At 45.8% G+C, this 21,943-nt stretch overlaps 1 protein-coding gene across 1 annotated transcript; it reads right to left on the bottom strand.

The window, feature by feature from the left end:
* Positions 1 to 90: 90 nt before the first annotated feature.
* LOC117641880 lies at positions 91 to 10,490 on the bottom strand. Its single transcript, XM_034379637.1, is given in 5 exon segments — positions 91 to 3,007; positions 3,010 to 3,390; positions 3,393 to 7,303; positions 8,047 to 8,185; positions 9,798 to 10,490. Coding segments are annotated over 4 exon segments (6,141 nt in total). The 5' UTR covers positions 8,142 to 8,185; positions 9,798 to 10,490; the 3' UTR covers positions 91 to 1,253.
* Between the last annotated feature and the right edge of the window lie 11,453 nt (positions 10,491 to 21,943).

The raw sequence follows: 21,943 nt of genomic DNA on the forward strand, positions 1-21,943 counted from the left end.
GACAGGGCACAGCCGCCGTTCTCGCAAAAAAATGTTTCCAGTGGAAAGAACGATTGAATAGAGTTCTTTTTTAGAGTTTAACAGTATCTATTTTGGAGAGTGGGCGGACTTTTGTTTTACAACAGTGCCGAGGGATGGTGTAGATTTTGTCACAAAGTGCACGCAATGTCTTTGCTTTAGAGGTTTGGTGTACGTAGTGCTGTTTTTACAGTTTAAAAATGGAAAAGAATTTTAAGTTTTCCAAAATTTGCGTAAAGAGTAGAGACTAAAAAGTTTGAAATCAGGGGGAAAAGAGAGGTCAAATTTTTCATTTAACTCATAAATTAACATCAACTGCATTAGCTGCACGCTTTAGCCCTATTAATAAACTACTATCTTTACTGAGTATATCCCTCCATTGTAAGATGCTTGATGCAACGGCTTTTGAGTTATCTTTCCCTCTGCACTGGGAGAGAGAACTGCGGAAGTCAGCTTATAAGATGGCTATTTGACATTTCCGAAAACAAAACCAAACATATTTACAAACTTCAGTAAGGCTTTTATGAAGGTTTTCCTTGGGCTACATTGATGATTGTAGGGCGTAGAAAAGAGAATTTTTAAATGTTCAAGATGCCGCAAACCGATTCCCAAAAAGTTAAGAACTTCCGACGGAAAGTTACGCGCCGTCAAATTTTGTAAGTTTGGCTGGTTATTGTCGCACTCTAAATGTTCTACAGTGAAGATTCTCCATACTATGGTGAAGATGTTCCATATTATGGTGATGCAGCTGACTTCGTAACATACCATTGAGAATTCACTGTACCTTACAGATATTTTGACGAATTTCGTTGGTATTTTGGAGAAAATCTCCACCATAATATGTTGGTGCAGCTTTTCACCGTAAGACACTTACTGTGCGCACCCCCATAACTTCCTTAGAATAAAAGACAAAATAAAACACTGTTGTTTTTAAAATGTTCTATAAATTCTTTTTTGTTTTTCATTTGCTTTCCACCGTTTGTCTCACAAAGTTTTTAAAAAGTCGTCGTAAAAAGGGGATAAAATAACCTCTTAAAGGGACACAGAGACGCGAATACTCCCTTAAATTTCTACGGGTTGAAAAAAAAAGATTCTAAATAGTTGACGAACAGTTCTAAGCTGTGCCTATCAACTTCCACAAAAAAAAATCGATTCCTCCAGATCTTTGAGATTAGTCAGAAAATAGCCTTTTGGGAGTTCTGCCCCTGACAGGCAAACAGTTATTTACAGCTTCGTCAGAGCAGTTTAACAACGCTTTCATGGCCTTTAAGAGATGCTAAGTGAAGTGGCAGCAGTCGGCGCGCATCATGCACGTTAATGTCACATTTGTTCGCGAGCAGCAGTTTAACTACGTTTTCGTGGCCGAAGAATGATGCTATGTGAAGTGGCGTCGCTCCGTCTCTGTCTTGCACGTTAAAAAGACAATTGTAGTCGAGCAGCAGCTTTACTACTTCAGCATGGCCCTTTAGAGATGCAATGTGAAGTGGCGTCCTGCTATCCTCGTCTAGCGCGTTAATGTTGCATTTGTGTTCGAGTAGCAGTTTTACTAAGTTTGCATGGCCTAACAGTGAAGCTGCGTGAAGTGCCGTAACTTTATTCTTATTGCGTACGTTAACGTCACATTTGCTGTTGAGCAGCAGTTGGACTACGTCTGCATGACCATTTTGAGATGCCAAGTGAAGAGGCGTCACACCGTTCACATCTTGGACGTTTTTGTCACATTTGAAGAGAAGCAGCAGCTTCACTACTTCAGCATGGCCATTTTGAGAAGCGGCGTGAAGTGGCGTTCTTTTGTTCTTGTCTGGCTCCTCAAAGTTGCATATGCAGTCGAGCAGCAGTTTTACAACGTTTGCATGTCCTTCCAGAGATGCAATGAAGAGTGGCGTCGCTCCATCATAATCTCGTGCGTCAATATCACCTTTGTTTGCGAGCAGCAGTTTAACAATGGCTTCGTGGCCAAAGTTTGATGCGAAGTGAAGTGGCGTCACACCGTCCACATCTTGGACGTTTTTGTCACATTTGAAGAGAAGCAGCAGCTTAACCACGTCAGCATGGCCATTTTGAGAAGCGGCGTGAAGTGGCGTTCTTTTGTTTTTGTCTGGCACCTCAAAGTTGCATTTGCAGTCGAGCAGCAGTTTTACAACGTTTGCATGTCCTTCCAGAGATGCAATGAAGAGTGGCGTCGCTCCATCATAATCTCGTGCGTCAATATCACCTTTGTTTGCGAGCAGCAGTTTAACAATGGCTTCGTGGCCAAAGTTTGATGCGAAGTGAAGTGGCGTCCATCCGTTGTTGTCGTGCACGTTTTTGGCACATTTGTCGTCGAGCAGCAGCTTCACTACTTCAGCATGGCCATTGTGGGATGCATGGTGAAGTGGCGTCCTGTTATCCTTAGTTATCACGTTAACGTCACATTTGCTCGCGAGCAGCAGTTTAACTACGTCTCCGTGGCCATTGAGTGATGCCAAGTGAAGTGGCGTCCATCCGTCTTTGTCTTTCACCTTAATGTCACAATTGTGGTCGAGCAGGAGCTTTACCTTTTCAGCATGGCCATTTTGAGATGCAAGGTGAAGTGGCGTCATGCCATCCTTGCCTTGCGCGTTAACGTCACATTTGCTTGCGAGCAGCAGTTTAACTACGTCTCCGTGGCCATTGAGTGATGCTAAATGAAGTGGCGTCCATGCGTCTTTGTCTTTCACGTTAATGTCACAATTGTGGCCGAGCAGAAGCTTTACTGCTTCAGCATGCCCATTTTGAGATGCAACGTGAAGTGGCGTCGATTCGTCCTTCTGTCGCAGGTTCATGTCACAATTGTATTCGAGCAGCACCTTTACCACTTCAGCATGGTCGTTTTCCGAGGCAAGGTAAAGTGGTGTCATGCCGTCCTCCTGCAGCACGTTAACCTCACATTTGTTTGCCAGCAGCAGTTTAACTACGTCTTCGTGGCCATAGAATGATGCTACGTGAAGTGGCGTCGCTCCGCCTTGTCTCGAACTTCAACGTCACATTTGTAGTCGATCAGCAGCTTTACTACATTGGCATGGCCCTTCTGAGATGCAAAGTGAAGTGGCGTCTTTCTGTCCTTACCTCGGACGTTATTGTCACATTTGCAGTCAAGTAGCAGTTTCACTACCTTGGCATGGCCACGTAGTGATGCTAAGTGGAGTGGTGCCAGTTTCTCTGTATTTCGCACGTCAACCTCACATTTGTAGTTGAGCAGCAGTTGCACTACTGCTGCATGGCCATTTAGAGATGCAAAGTGAAGAGGTGTCTGGTCGTTCTTGTCTAGCATGTTCATGTCACATTTGTAGTCGAGCAGCAATTGTACTACGTTTGCATGGCCAATCTGAGATGCAAGATGAAGTGGCGCCACACGTCCTCATTTTGCATGTTAATATCACCCTTGTTTTTCAGGAGTAGATTTGTTATGCTTTTGTGTCCCGCAAGAGCTGCAAAATGCAATGGCCTGTTCCCTTTAAGGCTGCCCTCATTGACGTCTGCACCTGTTTCGAGGAGACGTTTACAAGTAGGCTCGTCTCCTGAAAGTGCTGCTAAATGTAGACGTGTTATCTGATCCGGCTTTGCTTCGATTTCTTTGCCAGGTGGCGTCAAATGCTTCTGTGGGTTCAGGAAGGCTTGTAGGGTAGCCTTAAACAAAATCGCATGTAATTTGTTGTCATCAGTTTCTTGATACGGTAACTTATCAGAATGTGACTTTTGGAGCACGTTACTTCCTGAAGATAGGAGAAGGTTCACCATGGTTATATTTTTCGCTTTAATTGCGTAAAGAAGTGCCGTCATTTTGCTGCTATCTGTAGCATCGATTTCACACTGAAACGATAGCAACAGTTTTGCAGCACCTTCATGGTTGGATTTGACGGACAAATGCAGTGCCGTCTCCGCTTCTGCTGTCTTTGCCAGCATATTGCAGCCGTGTGATTGGAGAAGGGCAATTATCTCTTCCTTGCCGTCACTAGCTGCGTAGTGTAGTGCTGTCATTCCGCTGTTCGTTTTTGCGTCAACTTTGGCTCTCCTTTCCAGAAGTAACTTCACCACTGATGGGTTGCCACTTCTCCCAGCGAAATGAAGAGGTCTTTCACCATCGACGGATCGTGCATTCACGTCAGCCCCTTTTGAAACGAGCAGGCGAACTGCATCGGTCATCTTGTCGATGTTGGCGCATGGCTGCCAAGCCGTTGCACAGGCTAAATGGAGTGCTGTGAGTTGCCTTGAAGTGACTTTCAGATTGGCGTCAAAGTTATTTTTGGCTAATTCATGCAGTGTCATTTTTATCATGGAACAATTTTTAGTCAATACGGCGGCAAAGAATACATCAATGATCTCAGCCTCGGGTATCAGGTGTCTGTGGGCCCACAGGTGCGCAGATAATTCAGGTAAGTTTTCAAGTAAAGCTGTGTCAAGAAAATTTCTGTGGGGCAGGAAATAGACACTAAATGGAACGTCCTGGTTTAAACTCGAAATCAGCTCGACAAGTTTAGTATTTTCAGTTTTAGCATCCGGCCACGTGACTTTGATTTGACTCTTTAGCGGCCATGATGTAGCGCCACCCAGTGCTGGCTTGCTGCCTTCTAACTTTCTATCCAAGAAATAGCGAACAAGTGCAAAATCTTCTGCCTTTAAAACAATCGATATGTCATGGTGTGTGAGTTTTCCATTAGCCATTTGATTCTTCAAATAAAGACTGAAATAATATTCTGCATAGGTTCGGTGCAAGAAAATGTGCGTGCCTTCTTCACACTCGGTAACGAGTCCGAATTCCTTGGCCTGGACTCTCTTTGCGGTATCCAACTCTTCTACAAACTCGTACTCATTAATTGATCCGGGGAGGATCAGGGCCCTTATTGCAAGAAGCTGATGAAGATTTTCCACTTCAATCCGCTCTGTATCTTTAATCTGAGTTATTCTCTCACTTTTGCTACTTGATATTCCTAAAACTTTCCAGTATTTCTGGAACATTTGATCCATAAAACTCTGGTAAATTTGCTGCCTGTTCATTTTATGGATTTCATCTTTGTGCTCAAGAAAAAGATCTGCCACCATTGTTAAATGCTGAGGATTGCCATAAAATGGCTCTAGTGGGTCTTCCTTTAGTGGGCTTTCCAGAATTCTGGTTGCGTGTTCATAGCATTCGCGGTAGGAACTCTCGTTCACGTCAAGTAGTCGAGCCAGTAGTTCCTTTTGCTCCGAAGGTCGCAGGCTGCAGAGAGAATAAGATTGGAAACCGACAAAATCAACTTTACGCAAATGCTGCTCTGGGCTTGTTCGTGACGCAATCAAGATGACGTTTTCAAAATGAAGTAAACCTTTGACAAAATAAAAAAAAATATCCCAGTAAGATGAGTTTATTGCTTCAAAGCTGTCGAAAAGAATCGCCATTTTACCATGTGTAGCCAGCTCAAACAGGTTTGCTTCAAATGGAGATAGCTCTTCAAAATTCGCCAGTATTTTTAAGAGCTCAAGACAGGAAACAAACTTGTCACTTTCAAATGGTGCGGTTGCAGAATCTGTGGTAAACACCCATCGTGCCTTTTCGAGATCACATTTCAGAACCCAGAAGTCTGACTTGAGTTCCTTTATGACTAAGCCGACACTGTTCAGTAGAGCGGACTTGCCTGCCCCGGCAGGGGCAGAAACAATAACATGTCGCTCGCGGAATACGGAATCAACAACTTCTGACTCAGAAAAAGTTCCCTCACTACTTTGCAAATCGCGTTCTTTGTAGCTCCTCGGCCGAGGGTCTAATTCGTTCCCCACTTTTGTGAAATATTCCAAATGACTAGCATTATACGTAACGAGGGATTCCACAGCCGTACTTTCTAAAGCAGTTAAGAGAGCTGCTTCGGCCCCAACGAGGGAATGCATGTCCACCAATTTGCCCTGATAGTTGATTTTCAATTTGAGGATAGCTTGTAAGGATTCTTGAGTGATGTGAGCAGGTTTAACTTCAGGAACGACAACACAAGACTCGGTCTCGTATTTTCGATTCGAAATCACGTAGACTTGAATTTTATTGTTGATGTCGATTAGCTGTTTAGCAATCCGCAGAGCCTCGTGACCGTGGCCCACACCATCATCTATGAGCAACAACGCTCCGTCGTGCCGACAATAACCCCACAACAACTCCATTCCAGCATCGTGACACACTGCACAAGGATATGCCGCGACATTTTTCCCAATTGTGCGTAGAAAGAGTTCTGTGAGAAAAGCGCACGTTCTTGGCTGAGTGGTGACTAGGACATTTAGACGGTGGGTCAAAGACTCGAGGGTGTTGAAAGCAGGTGTTTCATTGCAGAAACTAATAGAACTAGTAGTCAGTGAGCGCCGATTCATAATATAATTTTGAAAGTAGCTACCAAAGCAATCCTTCAAAACGTTCTCATTCGTCAATGGCCCTCGTTTTGTACGTTTTGGGCTATAATCTGTAGCCCAGTCCATCACAAATCTATTGAAACAGTCGTAAAGTGTGTCCACATGGACATCTGGGACTTTCAGTTCTTCAATTCCAACAATTTGCAGCTTGACTTTCCTCAACGTTTCTTTGATCAACGGTTTGAGTGCATCTTGATTGGGCTGGTCAATTGCCAATATCAGCATTCTCAAATATTCTTCTTTCAACTGAGCGTGTTCATCACTGGATAATCCTTTATAGAACTCTTTGGCACCCTTCTCAATATTCTTCTGGTTCTTTGGATCTTCACTAAATGCGACGCTCAGATGATCTGACAGATGGTTCATCACTTTAGTTGACAGTTTGTAAAATTTTTGATCATCTGCAGTCTTTGTGCCACCGAGTAAAGTCTTCAGAAAGTCGGGCAGTTCACATTCTTCTACGGCAATTTTAGGGTCATTGACATCACACACGGAATCTTTCAAAGCGGGGACAATGCCCTTGTTTGTGAAGATCAGAAAATTTGTTACTTGCTGCTTATTTTTTTCAGCTAGCCATTTACATCCTAAAAACGAACAGAAGTGCTCTTGCAAAGAAAAATCTCCTTTTGGCTTGTAAAATTCGTCTGCTTTTATTTTGTCGTTTGTCACAGAATGTTTAGCTTGCATGTGGAACAACTTATCTTCAAATTTGAACGTCACGTCGTCAAGTGTGCCGTAACCCCGTTCTTCTGACGTAATAGAAAACTTGTAACCATGCTGCAGTCCACGCAGAGCAAGTAGGGCCGCGATTTGAATTTGATAAAGATTTCCTTTTAATGGTGGTATGATTCCACCACCTGGCCTCACTTCAAACTGAACGGGGTTTTCATCATGCCTGAAACACAGTCGAGAAATGATAAGAACCTCGCCCCAACTTGAAATTGGACCAGAACTTTAACAAACTTGGAAGTCTTCTTTACTGTCAACTCCACTGTCACAAAAGCTAAAACGAACCAGAATAAATTTTATCAAAACCATTTATAATTTTAAAAAAAATTAAATGGAATCATTTGATTTTTTTTATTGTGACAGTTGTCTTTGGTTTCTATTCTGTATTTAGGGTTTGATCAGCAGGGGTGATAGAAGGAAAGCATACCAAGTTTCAATGAGATCTCATTATTCGTAAAAAAGTTTCAGGGCCCGGTGAAATTTAAACTGCTCGATAAAGTGGAAAAGTGACTGTACCATCCAGCCATCCAAACATCCTACCAAGCTCAAAAAATATTTCAGCAAGAGAATAAATGCCCTTACCCAAAGCACTTCTTTGTAAATGAGTATTTCCAAATACTATGTTCGATTTTGGGGTTTAACTTAGATATTGGGCCTTAATGAGCCCGGACAAAAGGAATACACGATGTCGATAGAATGCCCAAAGCGATAAATGCCCTAGGGAATAAGAGACCTGGAACATTGGACTTCTACACTCCCAATATTCTACTGAGAAAATCCGCGTATTACGAAGAAAAAGCTCAGTGTACAAAACAGTGTCAGCAGCACTGTTGCGTTCTAGGATGCCAAATGGACGCAGAACGAACACGTCAATAACGAGCCGAGGAGGGGCATCAGAGCCATACTCACGTTTTGTCAGCGTTCACTTTTACGTGGACGCCCAAGGTGGTGCCCTTGGTTCCGCTCTCGTTTGCTACCGTAGGGAGAGTTTGCCGGTCCGCCATGCTCGGTTCAGAGCCAAACTCCGGTCGGTTGCGTGGTGCTCAACCTGGAATGCACAGTTGGACGCTACTCAGTCGTGCGTTTCAAGCGTGCTACGTATTTCAAAGAAAGCAACATAGCAGCGAGAGAAATGCCCTAATTGTTTGTTCCCTACCCTAAAAAAAAAAGTCTAGTTAAAAGTACCAGACTGTTCCTAGTTAAACGAGCACTGGCAATAATAACCAAAAACCTTCTATTTTACACCAGATTTTCAGTTATATCTACTAGCATGGGTATGGTAACATTTACCAGACGTCTAGTTAATATACCTGGTAAATGTAACTATACTGCTTAGTAACTGTCGTCAAACTTAAGATGGCAATGGACTATATTTTAACAATGCGTCTTGAATCCCTTTGGTTCCCTGCAAACTCCAAACCACCGTTTTGTAGCCGGAAATGCCACTCTTATAGCTGCATTAGATGAGCGGCTAAACGATGCGCAGTGTCATCGGGCGGGGACACACGGCTCCCCAATGTGGCGTGTTAGCGCAGTGGTACCGAGCTTGGCTCGTAAGTGGAAGATCGGAAGTTCGATCCCGGCCAGATGCAAGCCGGAAAAATACTTCACCTCAACTCTACGTTCTCCCAGCATACATGTGGGGGCGTAAAGTCGCAAAATCCCTTTTTCTTCTTCTTTTTTCTCTTTTTATAATTCAAAAATTTTACTAGAAGTTTAGTTAATTTTACTAGATTGGGGGCCTGATGGCATGGTAAGAGTTACAAAGAATCTGCTTTTTACTAGGCAGAGATCAACTAGGCAGTCTGGTATTTGTAACTAGATTCCTTGTTGGTTCCTATTCAATTAGACTGTCTGGTAATTGGCACTAAAATCCTAGTTGCTGTAACTTGACTTTTTTTTCAGCACATACCGCATGTCATGAGACTTTTTGTCTCATGACGGATGCAAATTTTACGTTAAAATATGGGTGACATCGGAGATGGTCATGCAAAAGGTGGCAAATCTCTCCTGGAATTACCCTTCTGGGACTAAGCACCAAAATATGGCGAGGTAAAAATCAGTGCGTAGTGGGCCTTATGGGATTCCACCGGCAGGAGCATTTACACCAACATGTCATGTTCAAAACATAATTCAAACGGAAAAGAAAACTGTCTATTGTACCTTGGCGTATGCACTGCCAACTGACGGTCATTTTTTAATCGTTGCCTAACCACCGCCAATGCTTGTCATGTCGCAGGAAATAAATTTGAACTCCGTTTTTTGTTGGTAGCCTGCTCCTCCAGTTTCAACCCTAATGCGCACCTCCTAACCCCCACCACGCACTGGCAAAAAGTCTTGCAAAATTTGGCCAAACCAGAAAGCCTTCCTAAAATTGGCTCAGACCTAAAAGTCTCACCACAAAATGATCAGACCACAGTACAGGTCACATCAAACAGCATTGAATAAGTTCACAATTGTGTCCAAACTGTAAGTAATCAGACCAAAATGTCTGACCAAGTTGCGTGCGGTTAAACTTGTTGGTCTGACCACATTTCGGCAAGACTTTCAGCTCTGACCAAAACTCTTGTCAAGACTTATTTTTGCCTCGCCTCTGAAGTGGCAAAAAGTCTGACCTTTCAATTTTCGGGTGTCTATCCTATCGTGTTGTACAAACTCACCTGTTAAAAAGCAGCGAGAACCAACGAGCTCAACCCTACCACTCGCACCTGTGATTTGTTGACTGACTGACGGCAGACAAGCAAGTTGGATGTGAATCAGCCGCAACTATCTAATCTAATCACTTTGCCACCTCTCGAACGTTCTCTCGCCATTTCGATACAGCCTTCAAACTGAAATAATTTGCACTGCCTCTTTTCCATCCATATGCAAAGTTTTGAAAGCAGCATTTACTTGAACAGTTCAAATACGCACTAAATGTCATGGAACTTCTTTGTCCCATGGATAATGCAATTTTAAGATCATCCGATGGTGATATAATTTAGCGTCCGCCAGGTGAGACAAATTGCCTTATGAAAGTTCAATTTGCTCAAGGCGTCGAACAATATGTGTCACTAGGCGGGAACAAAATTGTATCACCGTCGGATGAGCTGAAAACTGCATAACTTGTGGGACAAAAAATGTCCCATGACATTTAGTGTGTACATTCAATAAAATGAAAACATTGAGGGTAATCTGAAAAAATGGGCAACATGTTTCCATCAGTGACTTTTTTTTTGCGGTGCATTTCACATGGCACAGATGAATAAAAAGCTGGGTAAAAACTTCGATTTAAACGCTTTGGCTATGTTTTCAGACTGCACTGAGCGCTAGAGGCCCTTTCTGAACGCGCACTCTTAATGTCATAATGGACTTTTCTTGTCCCATAGATGAAACAATTATGAGATAGTAAAATTTTGTGGCAGCCCGGCAGGACACATTGTCTAGAGTAAATACTTTGCTGCAGGCGTCTGCTAATACGTGCCAGCAGGCTGGAACACCGCCTTATGCGCTAAAAACTGCATAAGTCGTGGGACAAGAAATGACCCGCAAATGTTGTAACAATTAGCGTAGTCCCACATGCGACTCAACGATGCGCTGGTCCTTTCTGTCAGTCAGCTCCTTACGGATACGGGGTTCGTAACGGATGGTTTTGTTCAATCAACGGGATGGAATTTAGTTTTTAATACATTCTTTGACGTCATACAGAGTTTTTGACATCCGTAACTAGCGGACACGAAACCTTTGCATTAAGGATCAAATCGCATGCGTAACGTACTAACCCAGTGTCCGTAAGGACTTAAATATGCAGATATCTGCATATTTAAGTCCTTACGGACACGCATATGCGTGGGATCTTTGACGAGGCTGATGTAATGGGGCCTTGCAGTGGTACAGCCCGCAGTCGATAAAGTACGTCGCTGGCTTGTCACGAGGCTGGCGAGCTGCATGCGGCTCGCCACTCCCACACTCTTAAAACTCCTTACGGCGATACGAACAGTTTTAAGGGGAGGTTCTACTGAAAATCTTACTTTCTTCCGATTGAGTCCCATTATCAATATTCATTGTAAATTTAAAGTATTTCATAGTAATTAGTTAAATTTGAAGTTTGGAGAGCAATACCTAGCCCCAAATCCAGTCGAAGAGGAATTGTCTGCGATTTCCAGTCTTAACTTGAAAATGTCTCCTAGGCAAAGTATTTCAACGTAAACAGATGTTCTGGGCATTTTTCACTTCTTTGGTTCATACTTGATAAACCGTGGCATTAGTAAGATACTGGGTCCATTACAAAATCATAAGCTGTGTTTTTAAGACAGCATGTCAATAAAATTTCAAGAAAATGGTGAAAATCCTGATATTTTAGTGTCTTTTTTTCTGAAAAGCAACGCCAAAATTAATTTGTTGCGTCCCATGTCTTGGTGATACCACGCTTCATTGCATATGAGCCAAAGAAGTGAAAAATGTCCAGATCATCAGTTTACGTTGAAATACTTTGCGTAGGAGAATTTTCAAAGATATTGCTAAAATAGGTTGAAAAAACCTCTTTGACTGGATTTGGACGGAGGTATTGAGCTCTAAATTTCATGTTTGACTATGTATTACCATACATCTGCAACAAATACCTTACACTGGGGCTCAATTTGAAAAATGCAATATTTTCAGTAGAACCTCCGCTTAAGAAATGGGGCATTCCACCCCAAATCGGCCACTTTTGTAGGTCACCATTTTGGATCAAAATAAAATTATTTTTGTACGTAGACCTTATCCAAAAAAAAATTCTGTGCAAAATCTCAGCCAAATCGGTCCAGTAGTTCCTGAGAAAAGCGCCCTCAAAGTTTTAGTCAAAACTACATTTTGATGGTTTAAGCAAATTCGCACTTTTTCACTTTTTGGCCGATAAATCCGTTACTATTCAAGCTACGATGATTCCCAGCACGGTTTTTGAAAGGGGATACTGTGAGGATTCAGAAAATGTACTTGAATTTGAGATGCGACTAGCTAAAGGTGGTAAAAAGTGTAAAAAATCGCAGAAAATGTTTTTTTTTTTTTGAACCAATTTTCAGTGAGTTTTCCGGTCTATGCCCGTATCGTGAAAATCCGAACCGAATAGCGGAAATTGTAGCCCATACCATGCCCAAACACGTTACTATCTCGGAATTGTTGGGTGTGGGTCTAGTTTCGGAGCTGCAGCGACTCGAAAATTCGCAAAAATAGGTCAAATTCTGTTTTTGGCCAAAGTGCAAGCGGGGGGATCTTCACTTATCCTAAAACTCACTAGCCCTAATGCTCACTCACCCTAATTTCACTAGGCCTAATATGTACATGGCCGAACGGGTTTGGAGTGCTGTTTCACTCACCCTAATTTTCACTTGCCCGAATTGTCACATGCCCTAACTTTCTGGTGCTGAGCCGTTTTCCAATGGTGTGGGTGCTTTGTTTCACTAGACCTAATTCTCATTTACCCTAAATGTCATATGGCCGAAAGATGCACGTGCGTAGGAAGTGTTTCACTCGGCCTAATTTTCACTGGGCCGAATTGTCACTTGCCCTAAAACTGTAGGAGGAGGGGGGGTACGGCAGCGGCGCTGGAGGGGCAGGCGAGCGCAGGGCGGGAGACTGTCACTACCCTCCACGGACAGGGAGCCCAGCGGCCCGCCAAAGGGGTTGCCTACCTGCAAGGCGTTAGGGAGGGAGCCACTTCTAAGAAGCGTGAATGTGCAGTGGGCTGCATCTTGTTGGGATTGCTTACTTCAACCACAATAATAAATTGAACCCGCGCTGCTGCCACGGGACCGGCATCTCTCCGTCTCGAGGGGTCCACCACTCAGCTCAGAAGTGTATACAGGATGACTGATTACCAGTGATTAACTACAAAAATTCTTCAAAAAAAAAATTATAATTTTGGTCTGCAAGGGACATTTTTTGCTTATTTTTGTAAGAAAACCTTCCAAAAGCCGATTAAAACAGTGAAAATATCTAGTGTACACACGACTACCAGAGTAGTGGACCCCTCGGTCCGTCTTTTACATAGTAGTAACGAAATATTCCAATTAAATGAAATTTGAGCTTGCGTTCGATGCGACTGCTGCACTCCGGTAAGGTCTCTTCTTGAGCCCTGCTGGGATGGACCGGCCTGCGGCCGGCTCACGCCAGTGCGGCGGCATGGCGGCGGTATCGGCTGAAACAGAAGTCACCTGAGCGAGACGAGCGGTCTCTACCACCGCAGCCGAAACGCCCATGGGCCGGCCCATCCCAGTCTCTTCCTTGCCAATGTGGAAAAGAGCACCCGTCCCGTCTCAGGGCATCGCGAGAATACTAGGGCGTTGCGTGTGGCCACACATCTTCCACAATAAAAGTGGAAAGTTTGCACAAAAATTCGTAATTTCTGCCATTTTTCTAACTCATGCCGATAAGTTGTGTTCAAAATGGCAAAAGTAAAAAATAACCCCCCTTACGCTAGCGAACAAGGTCTGCTCTGCAAGCCTGAGCAATCGGAACGACGATCGGACGCGCGCAGCTCCCGCAGGATTTTTTTAAAGTTGAAATTTTCGAGGTTTTCTTCCACAGCGGATTCAGTCAATCGCCTCTATAGCCCATACTACCTGTCGCCCCGGCTCGGAATGAAACCAATAACAGGAAAAGTAGCGATATACATCGGCAACTTTGGCCCGTCCCGTGCATTGACAAATGTGTGAATTTCGCCTTTGTTTAACCCTGACGGGTTTGAACCTGAGTCTGGGGACAAAATAGATGTTATTTTCGTCATCAGCGCCCTCAAAAACATAAGAAACAATGCAAAAACTCGAATAAAAAGAATGTTCAAAATATACCCCACTGGGATTTGAACCCGGGTCCAAACTTCTCCGATTCGCTTGAAACTAGCACCGTTGGTTTTGTCTCGTCGCCCCGATTCCAAAAATACCCCTACATGCCCTGCTAGCTGTGTCCGTTGCAAAACTCCTCCTCGACCCCACGTAGACCATGATACACCTGCAGCAGCGCCCACGGGGCTCGGATCGGATTTGCTGCCACCGCGCGGTTCTTAGGATCACCCAAGGAGGCTGCATACCAAATTTGGTCAAGATCGGACCACGGGAAGTCCTCGGACGAACGGACGAACGAACGGACGCACAGCATGCATCATATGCCCGTTCCTCCGTCATTTTTTTACAAAAAAATAAACGGGACGGGCCAAAAACTGCGCTCAAGTTTCTCCAATCGAACGCCGTCGTCCGTTTTATTCCAAGTGCAATAGTTTTCGAACGGCAGCGTTAGAAATGCGGCGCGGCGGCACCGGCTGCGTCCGAGCCAGCCGCCGGTGCCGCTTGCCCCCACTCCACCGCCCTGAGTGCGACGCGCCGCGACGCGTCCGCCCGGAGGCAGCCCGGCAGGCCTCGCTCCGGCAGCGCGCGCGCCTCGGGTCCTACACACTAAATGTTTATGTACAATATTGTACGTGGTGATGCACAATTTTAAACCTGCGTACCGTCGTGCATAAAATTGTGCGTGAATTTGCATAAATTCATGCATTTTCACGCATGATATTATGCATATTCCACGTATGCACAAAATCGTGTGGGTAGCACGCACAAAATTCTACCTAAACATTTAGTGTGTAGCCCAGGATACAAGGGCCACTAGCTGGAAAAACAAAGTAAAAAGCTGAAATTTGGTGGACACGTACATTCGACTGTGGAGAACAAGAAACCGTTGAGTCCCATTCTGGGACTGTTGGGCAAAATCCGCAATTTGCAAAAAACCGTTCGAAATGTTCAATTTGCTTTCAACGCCCGTGGCGACCAGAGTTTTTATCCGAACTCGGTGCGACAGGTATTAAAATGTTCAGAAAAGAATGTGGAACAAAATAGCAATTGCTTATTTTCCGTAAACAGCGTTCATTTCCCCACAAATGGTATTGAACGGAGATTTTTAGTCCGCGCACTTGTTCAATTTTCAATCAACTCGCCCGCGTTTCTGTTCGACCCATCGCAGCGTAAAATTGTTCCTTATGAACGATGTGCGCCAAACCTTTCCCTTCACGATGCCGTTTTCTCCTCCCCGATACGACCACCCTGGACCTGTCAAATCGCCCTGGACTGAACCGCTGCAGGACCCTGCCGCCCTGCGCGCCGCGCGGCCCCGCTGCTCCCTCACCACTACTCGGCGGCGGCCGCGCCCGAGAGCCGGGGAGCGTCTCTCTCGCACCCCCACTCCGCGCGCGGGTGCGAAGGAGACGGACAAGACGGCCGCTTCGGAGGGACGGGGCGCGCCTGGACGCGCAGAATAAAGAACTAAGTTTTCCGTACGGGGAGGAGTGGGACGAAAAAACAAATTTCGGGACCGCAATCAGCGCAACGCGCTGAATTGCCTGATATTTGGTCCCACTCTCTAGGTCCATTCCTGCACCCGGTCCAGAGGAAAACGGAACTGGACGCAGTACTTGACGTTAGAAGCCGTACCTCGGTAACGGAGGCACCTAGATTCATGGGACAGGTGTCAGAACGGCTGGCAGAGAACAAGGAACTCGTCGATACCTGTTCGATGCGTGTCGGTCAACGATTTCTCTCCCAAACACCAACTACTTCGATTCGTGCATAACTTTTCGGCTTTACTCGTTTTTAGTGGACAAGGTTGAGCCCAAGACGGCTAGAAATAACTATTTTATCCAAACTGTACGTTGCTCGCCACTCTTTCACGAGCACGTAGGTGTCTTTAGATATGCGCTGGGTGCAGTGGCTGCCCAGATAAACGACTTCACTGATAATCAAATAGTGATACATCTCACTCTCTGAGGGGTGAGACATAACAGTCTCACCGAAAAAGGGTGATACTAAAATGTATCACCGAAAAACTGGTCGTACACGCACGTATCACCGGAAAAAAGGTCGTACACGAATGTATCACCGGAAAAAAGGTCGTACACAAATGTATCACCGAAAAAAAGGTGAGACATCAGCGAGATTGGCCCTTGTTTTCCTGGGGTAGTATCACCTTTTTTTCGGTGATACATTTGTGTACGACCTTTTTTCGGTGACACAAGCGTGTACGACCATTTTTTCGGTGATACATTCGTGTACGACCATTTTATCGGTGATACATTTTGTATCGCCGAAAATTGGTGAGATGTCTCACAACAGTGTTCGTTGCAGCGGCCGACCGCCCCGAGTCCGCTTGGAGCGCACGGCGGCCGCCGCCGCGCTGCAGGTCAACTAAAGTTTCTCGGCGTGTAAGGCCCCAGTGCTCGGCGCTGCGCTCGGCCAGCGGGTGGAAACTATTGCGAAAATAGGCATGCAGAGGTGTTTTGTTCACGCTAGATCTTAGGATCCAAGAGAGAAAGGTAAAATCCGCGGGCATATTTGGAATCCTCATAAAATTTCACGTGGCGTAGGGTATGTTTTATGACGAAGGTTGAGGAAATAATCGATTATTTTGCCAAAATTTTGCCAAAAAATTGAGCAAAATAACACTTTGAGACAAGGATCGAAACGTTGCATTGTTCTGCTGTGTTCCTTAATGCAAGAGAACGGGACCTCGTAGGGTAATTCACTGGCCATTTTCAGAATCCTAAAGAAATTTCCTGTGCAAAATGCTGTCATGCAGTCTGCATTACTGTATTATCACAGTCAACCGTCGCTGTGTAACTTAAACAAGGTATGCAGCAACTGCATTGCGTAGAATTGACAAAACAGTCTGCGATTGACCGCATGTTTCAAGGGTACTGACTACCTTTTTTGACACCCGAAAAGTGATTTGCACTGAGAAAAGTGCGCTGAATTCAGATCTGTGCTCAGATTTTGAATTGGTCTTTCCGTTCTCTCACATTAAGGAACGCAAAATAGCTATTTCCAGGAAAAGCGAAAATTTCCATCCTTCTTTCATAGCGTTATTTTGACCTATTTTTTACTTTCCTATGGCAAAATGACCGATCATTTACTCAGCCTCTGACACTAAACATACCCTACGCCACGTGAAATTTTATGAGGATTCCAAATATGCGCACGGATTTCACCTATCTCTCTTGGAACCTGAGATATAGCGTGAACAAAACACCTCTGCATGCCTATTTCGGCAATAGAGTTTCCACCCGCTGGCTCGGCGCTGTGCTCGCCGCGTCGCTCGCCGTGTTAGGCCCCTGTGCTCGCCGCGTCGCTCGGTGTAAGGCTACAGTGCTCGGCGCTGCGCTCGGCGCTGTGCTCGCCACGTCGCTCGCCGTGTTAGGCCCCAGTGCTCGGCGCTGCGCTCGCCGCAACGCTCGCCATGTTAGCCCCTTTTGCTCGCCGCGTCGCTCGCCGTGTTAGGCCCCTGTGCTCGCCGCGTCGCTCGCCGTAAGCCCTTGTGCTCGCCACGTCGCTCGCCGTGTTAGGCCCCAGTGCTCGGCGCTTCGCTCGCCGCAACGCTCGCCATGTTAGCCCCTTTTGCTCGCCGCGTCGCTCGCCGTGTTAGGCCCCAGTGCGGTGCGCTGTGCTCGGCGCGCTGCGCGCCTCGGAAGGCGCAGGCCCCAGAGGCTGGACTTTAACTAAATTTGTTTGGCTAGCCCGGCTGCCCGCTTGGTCACTGACCGCAGACCTCTGCACGGCGACTTTAGTCATCTCGCAGAATTTTGAAAAGGCACTGTCGTAGACGGGCTATGCTGACCCTCGCCTGCCCCCGCCCGTGCCCCTCCTGGCCGCCTGCATGCAGCCCTCTGCTTTGTCTCTGCGCCGGGCCCCCTGCCGGACCCCCGCCCCCGCCTCATTCACGCGCCGGAGCCGATGAGTCGAAGGGTCGGCAGCGTGACAGGCCGATTTATAGGCCCCAGACCCCGGCAGTTAAATTTTTGAACGGATTATTTTAGAGTTTTAGGATTTGGCGAATGGGGCCCAGCGCATGATTCCGGTGTCAGGCAACTCAAAAATAAAGTTCTAGGACCATTTTGACCTTAGCTTTCCAGAACTAGCCCCGCCACCGGACATGATTTCGTTCGGGAAAGCCCAGGTCAAAATGGTCGCTAGAACTAGAATCTTTAGTCGCCTGACACCGCAATGGCTCGTTGAATCCATCTGAGCAAGTTTCACAACTCTAAAATGAACCGCTGGAAAATTTAACCATTTAGGCACGGGGCCATAAATTGACCTGTCACGGTGCCGATCCTTGGGCGAGGGTGGCGGGCCAGGCTGTGCCCAGGCAGTCCCTATTCAGTGAAACAAAGTCGGCGACATGTGCGGGGTCTGGGGCCGGTACAGCTCGTCGACAGATACACTGCACTTCCTCTCTCCGGAATCGCCGAAAGTCGCCGCGCAGAGGTCTGCGGTCTACCGGGTTTTGGCCTCTAATTTTGATCGCACAGGAACGGGGAACGAGGAATCGGAGTAAAATTGCGACAGGATTGTTACAGCGCGGCATTACTTTCCGAGCGCTACAGGGCCGTAACACTACGCTGAGCGACGCTGAGCACTACAATGCAAATTACATGGAAAGACTTCGCGCCAAAATGTGGTGAGACACAAAGTCTCGCCAAGTTTTGGTCGGACAGAAATGTCTCGCCACAAAATGGCTAGACTTTTCTGACTAAGGCGCTAATGAGCTTCCATGCGGCGCAACGTTGTTCGGGCCTGTATACCGCAATCAGACAAAAAAGTCTCGCCATTTTTTGGCGAGACTTCATGTGGCCTTGAATTTGTAGTGTACGCCGCGTGCTGGGCTTGGGCGTTACGGAGCCGCGAGAGCGAAAACGGGTCGCGAAAACCCTGCTATGGGCGTAAAACCTTCGTACACGCATGCCGCATCCAGCAGGGTTTTCGTGACGTCATAGCGTGACGTATTTTATGGACGCTCCCTTTCCGTCTCGACCAACCAACCACTAAGTACACCTGGAGCTCCAAGCTGGCATTGCGTGCATAGCCGTCTACCTTTCTATTCCCGTTCTGCCACTGCACTGCGATTGACCAGGGCACCAACCTTTACCCCAAGTGTTTACACAATAGCCGAGGAGATAGGCAACCCAATCGACATCACAGCGTGGGGTTCTGACTGGGCACGCACCCTGCGTCGGCGGCACCGCTCCCCTCCCAACCCAGCGTGGCCGCCGTGGCGTGGCCAGTCTACCCCCTCCACCAAGTTTAGGGCAAGTGACAATTCGGCTATGTGAGCATTAGGGCAAGTGAAACAGAAAAGACATCGAAACGAATCCATGGTGTTTTAGGCTCAGTGACAATTAGGGTGAGTGAAAATTCGGGTAAATGTCACAATATTCCTTTACTTGCGCATTCGGCCAAGTGAACTTTAGGGCGCGTGAAAATTAGGCTTAGTGCAACAAAATTCCTTTCCGAAGAAACTATTGGTTTTAGGGTAAGTGAAAATTCGGCCGAGTGAGGATTAGGGTACGTGAGCGTTATGGCTTGTGAGTTTTAGGCCAAGTGAAAGCTACTCGTGCAAGCGGGCAGTTTTGTTTTTTTTTTGAACGGGCTCCATGCGGCATGGGTAGCTTTGTTCAGATACCCCTTTTTGACCGCACTTGGGGCTGACATAGGTCTAACACTACGACCGAACAAACGTGCATAATCGTACTCCTTCTAGTCCAGGACATGTAAATGGACTGCAGTGTGGTAGTCTGAAGAACTGTCATAAGCAGGCCTTTAATAGGGAACACGAACGTCCGAGGATATCATTCTGAGTACTTCTTTTTCCGCAGGTTAGGCTAGACCGTTCAAACATCGAAGTCAATGTTACTCAATTGCGTTATTTTGGGCACTGCGCGCACACGATTTAAGTCATGCCGTTGAGTGTTTCGACCTGATTTTTTATTAAATGTTTCACCTCCAAGGGCCGAACGACAACCGGGAGAGGAAGTGGCCGAAAATAATGGTTTAAATGTTTGCATTTGAATACTTTATTTGTAACACATTCCGTGGGGCACCATGACCAACCCGTTGGGCACCACGACCATGCTATTCATTTGCCCAAGAAGTGTACTTTTTACCAGTCGCCTCAGCCACAAAAACCTCCAAAAACGATCAAAGCTTCATCCGAGGCTTGAAAATGGGCGGTTGAGAACCGTTAACTCTCCAAGTCTTCCACATATTCAAAGCTAAGACATGTGTTTAAGTTTTTTTTTCTTTCAAAGACAAACCTGAATTCACAAGCTCATTTCAATATGGTCGATTAAAAAAAAATTATCGCGTTCACTATACTGTTATTAAGTAACCTTACAGCTGTTTCTGATCACGCCGTTGCTGTTTCTGTGCAGAGTAGCCTCGGATGCCTTCCAGCGCCTATGTTCACGGTTTTGGGCACATCAAGAGCTGCACGCTTATCATCTTACGTTGGTTTTCGTGCGTAATACGATGATTTTCCATCGTAAGGTACGACCAATTTCCAACCTGCATAATACGCACGAATGTCAACGTAAGGTACGCAGGATTTGCAACGTAATACGCATGTTTTCAACGTATTACGCACGTTGTCAACGTAAGGTACGTTGGTTGCGATTGTAGTACGATGACATTTCAGCGTAATACGCATGTTTTGTTTTCAGCGTATGTTACGTTCGCGTTACCATCGTAGATGATAAGTGTGTGCAGATTCAGAGCCTTTCTTAATCTTACTTGCACTGTTAAAAATGAATGAAATTTAATGACATTTCTGACATTATTTTTCATTAAACGTCATTATTTTTCATTGGGACATTCCAGGTGAAGTCAACCAGGCCTTAGCCACCATGGGCTCCGATCCGGATCTCGTTTTCAGGGTTTGTTACCCCTATGGTCCCATGAAATAATCGGTACTTGGTTTGGGGTCCGGCCCCCCAGGGGCTGGGCTATGGCCAATTTACTTTTTTGCTAAATATCGGAACAACGCAACTTTGGAGGGCAATATCTCAGCAACCATTGGTCGTAGGTCAAATCCGAGACCAGATTTGGAAAGAGGATGAAAAACTGAATCTTTTTTAGTCTTTGAAGTTTTTACGTCCAAAAACTTTTTATAACTTTAAAACTTTAGTGAAGTTTTCAAATTAGCGCCATTTCCTAGATCCTCAACCGATTTTGACCAATCTGGGCTTAAAAGATAGCTTAAACCCTTCCCTAAACGAAAATGTTAACCAAAAAATGTGTTCGGCTTCGTTCCCGAGAACGAGCCATTTTCGTGAACCCCTGCAACCACGTATTTCACCAAATTGTAGTGACGGCCGCACTCGATACCACACTGGACGCTCTCTTAGATGTTTTCGGCTCAAAGCAAGTCTCCGGGTTGCTTTTCTGAGGTCAGAGGACCCAAGCGCCTGTCAGGTAGGCCAACAACCAGCAGACCTGCAACGCACTAGTGACGACAGGGTGGCCTACACTACAAAATCAAAAGTGTGCTTGGTACACAGCTGTGGGAGTATGCTTGGAAGCATACATCTGTAGGAGTGTGCTTGTCAAGCATACATCTATAGAAGTGTACTTGGGCAAGCATGCACCTCATGCACCTATAGCTGTGTACTTGGGCAAGCATGCATCTATGGCTGTGTGCTTTTAAATGGGTGAGAGGAATGCATGCCTCTCCAAGGACACAGTTACAGATGCATGCTTGCCCAAGTACACATCTATAGATGTATGCTTACCCAAGCATACTCCTATAGCTGTGTGCTTACAAGTATACTCCCACAGCTGTGTACTAAGCACACATCTGATCTTGCAGTGTACCTTGCCCCTGCAGTGGGACAGGCAGCGCGCTCTGGGCGATCGGACCAGTACTACACACTCAACATCTTACGACCGTTTTTACGTATTACGATGGTTTTTCATCGTAAGGTGCGCATCACTCGTGTAAATGTTATCACAATGTCAAAAACCTGTCTGAAAACCTG

Source organism: Thrips palmi, unplaced genomic scaffold (assembly GCF_012932325.1).
Source record: "Thrips palmi isolate BJ-2018 unplaced genomic scaffold, TpBJ-2018v1 HiC_scaffold_15, whole genome shotgun sequence".
NCBI classification, from domain to species: Eukaryota; Metazoa; Arthropoda; class Insecta; order Thysanoptera; family Thripidae; genus Thrips; species Thrips palmi.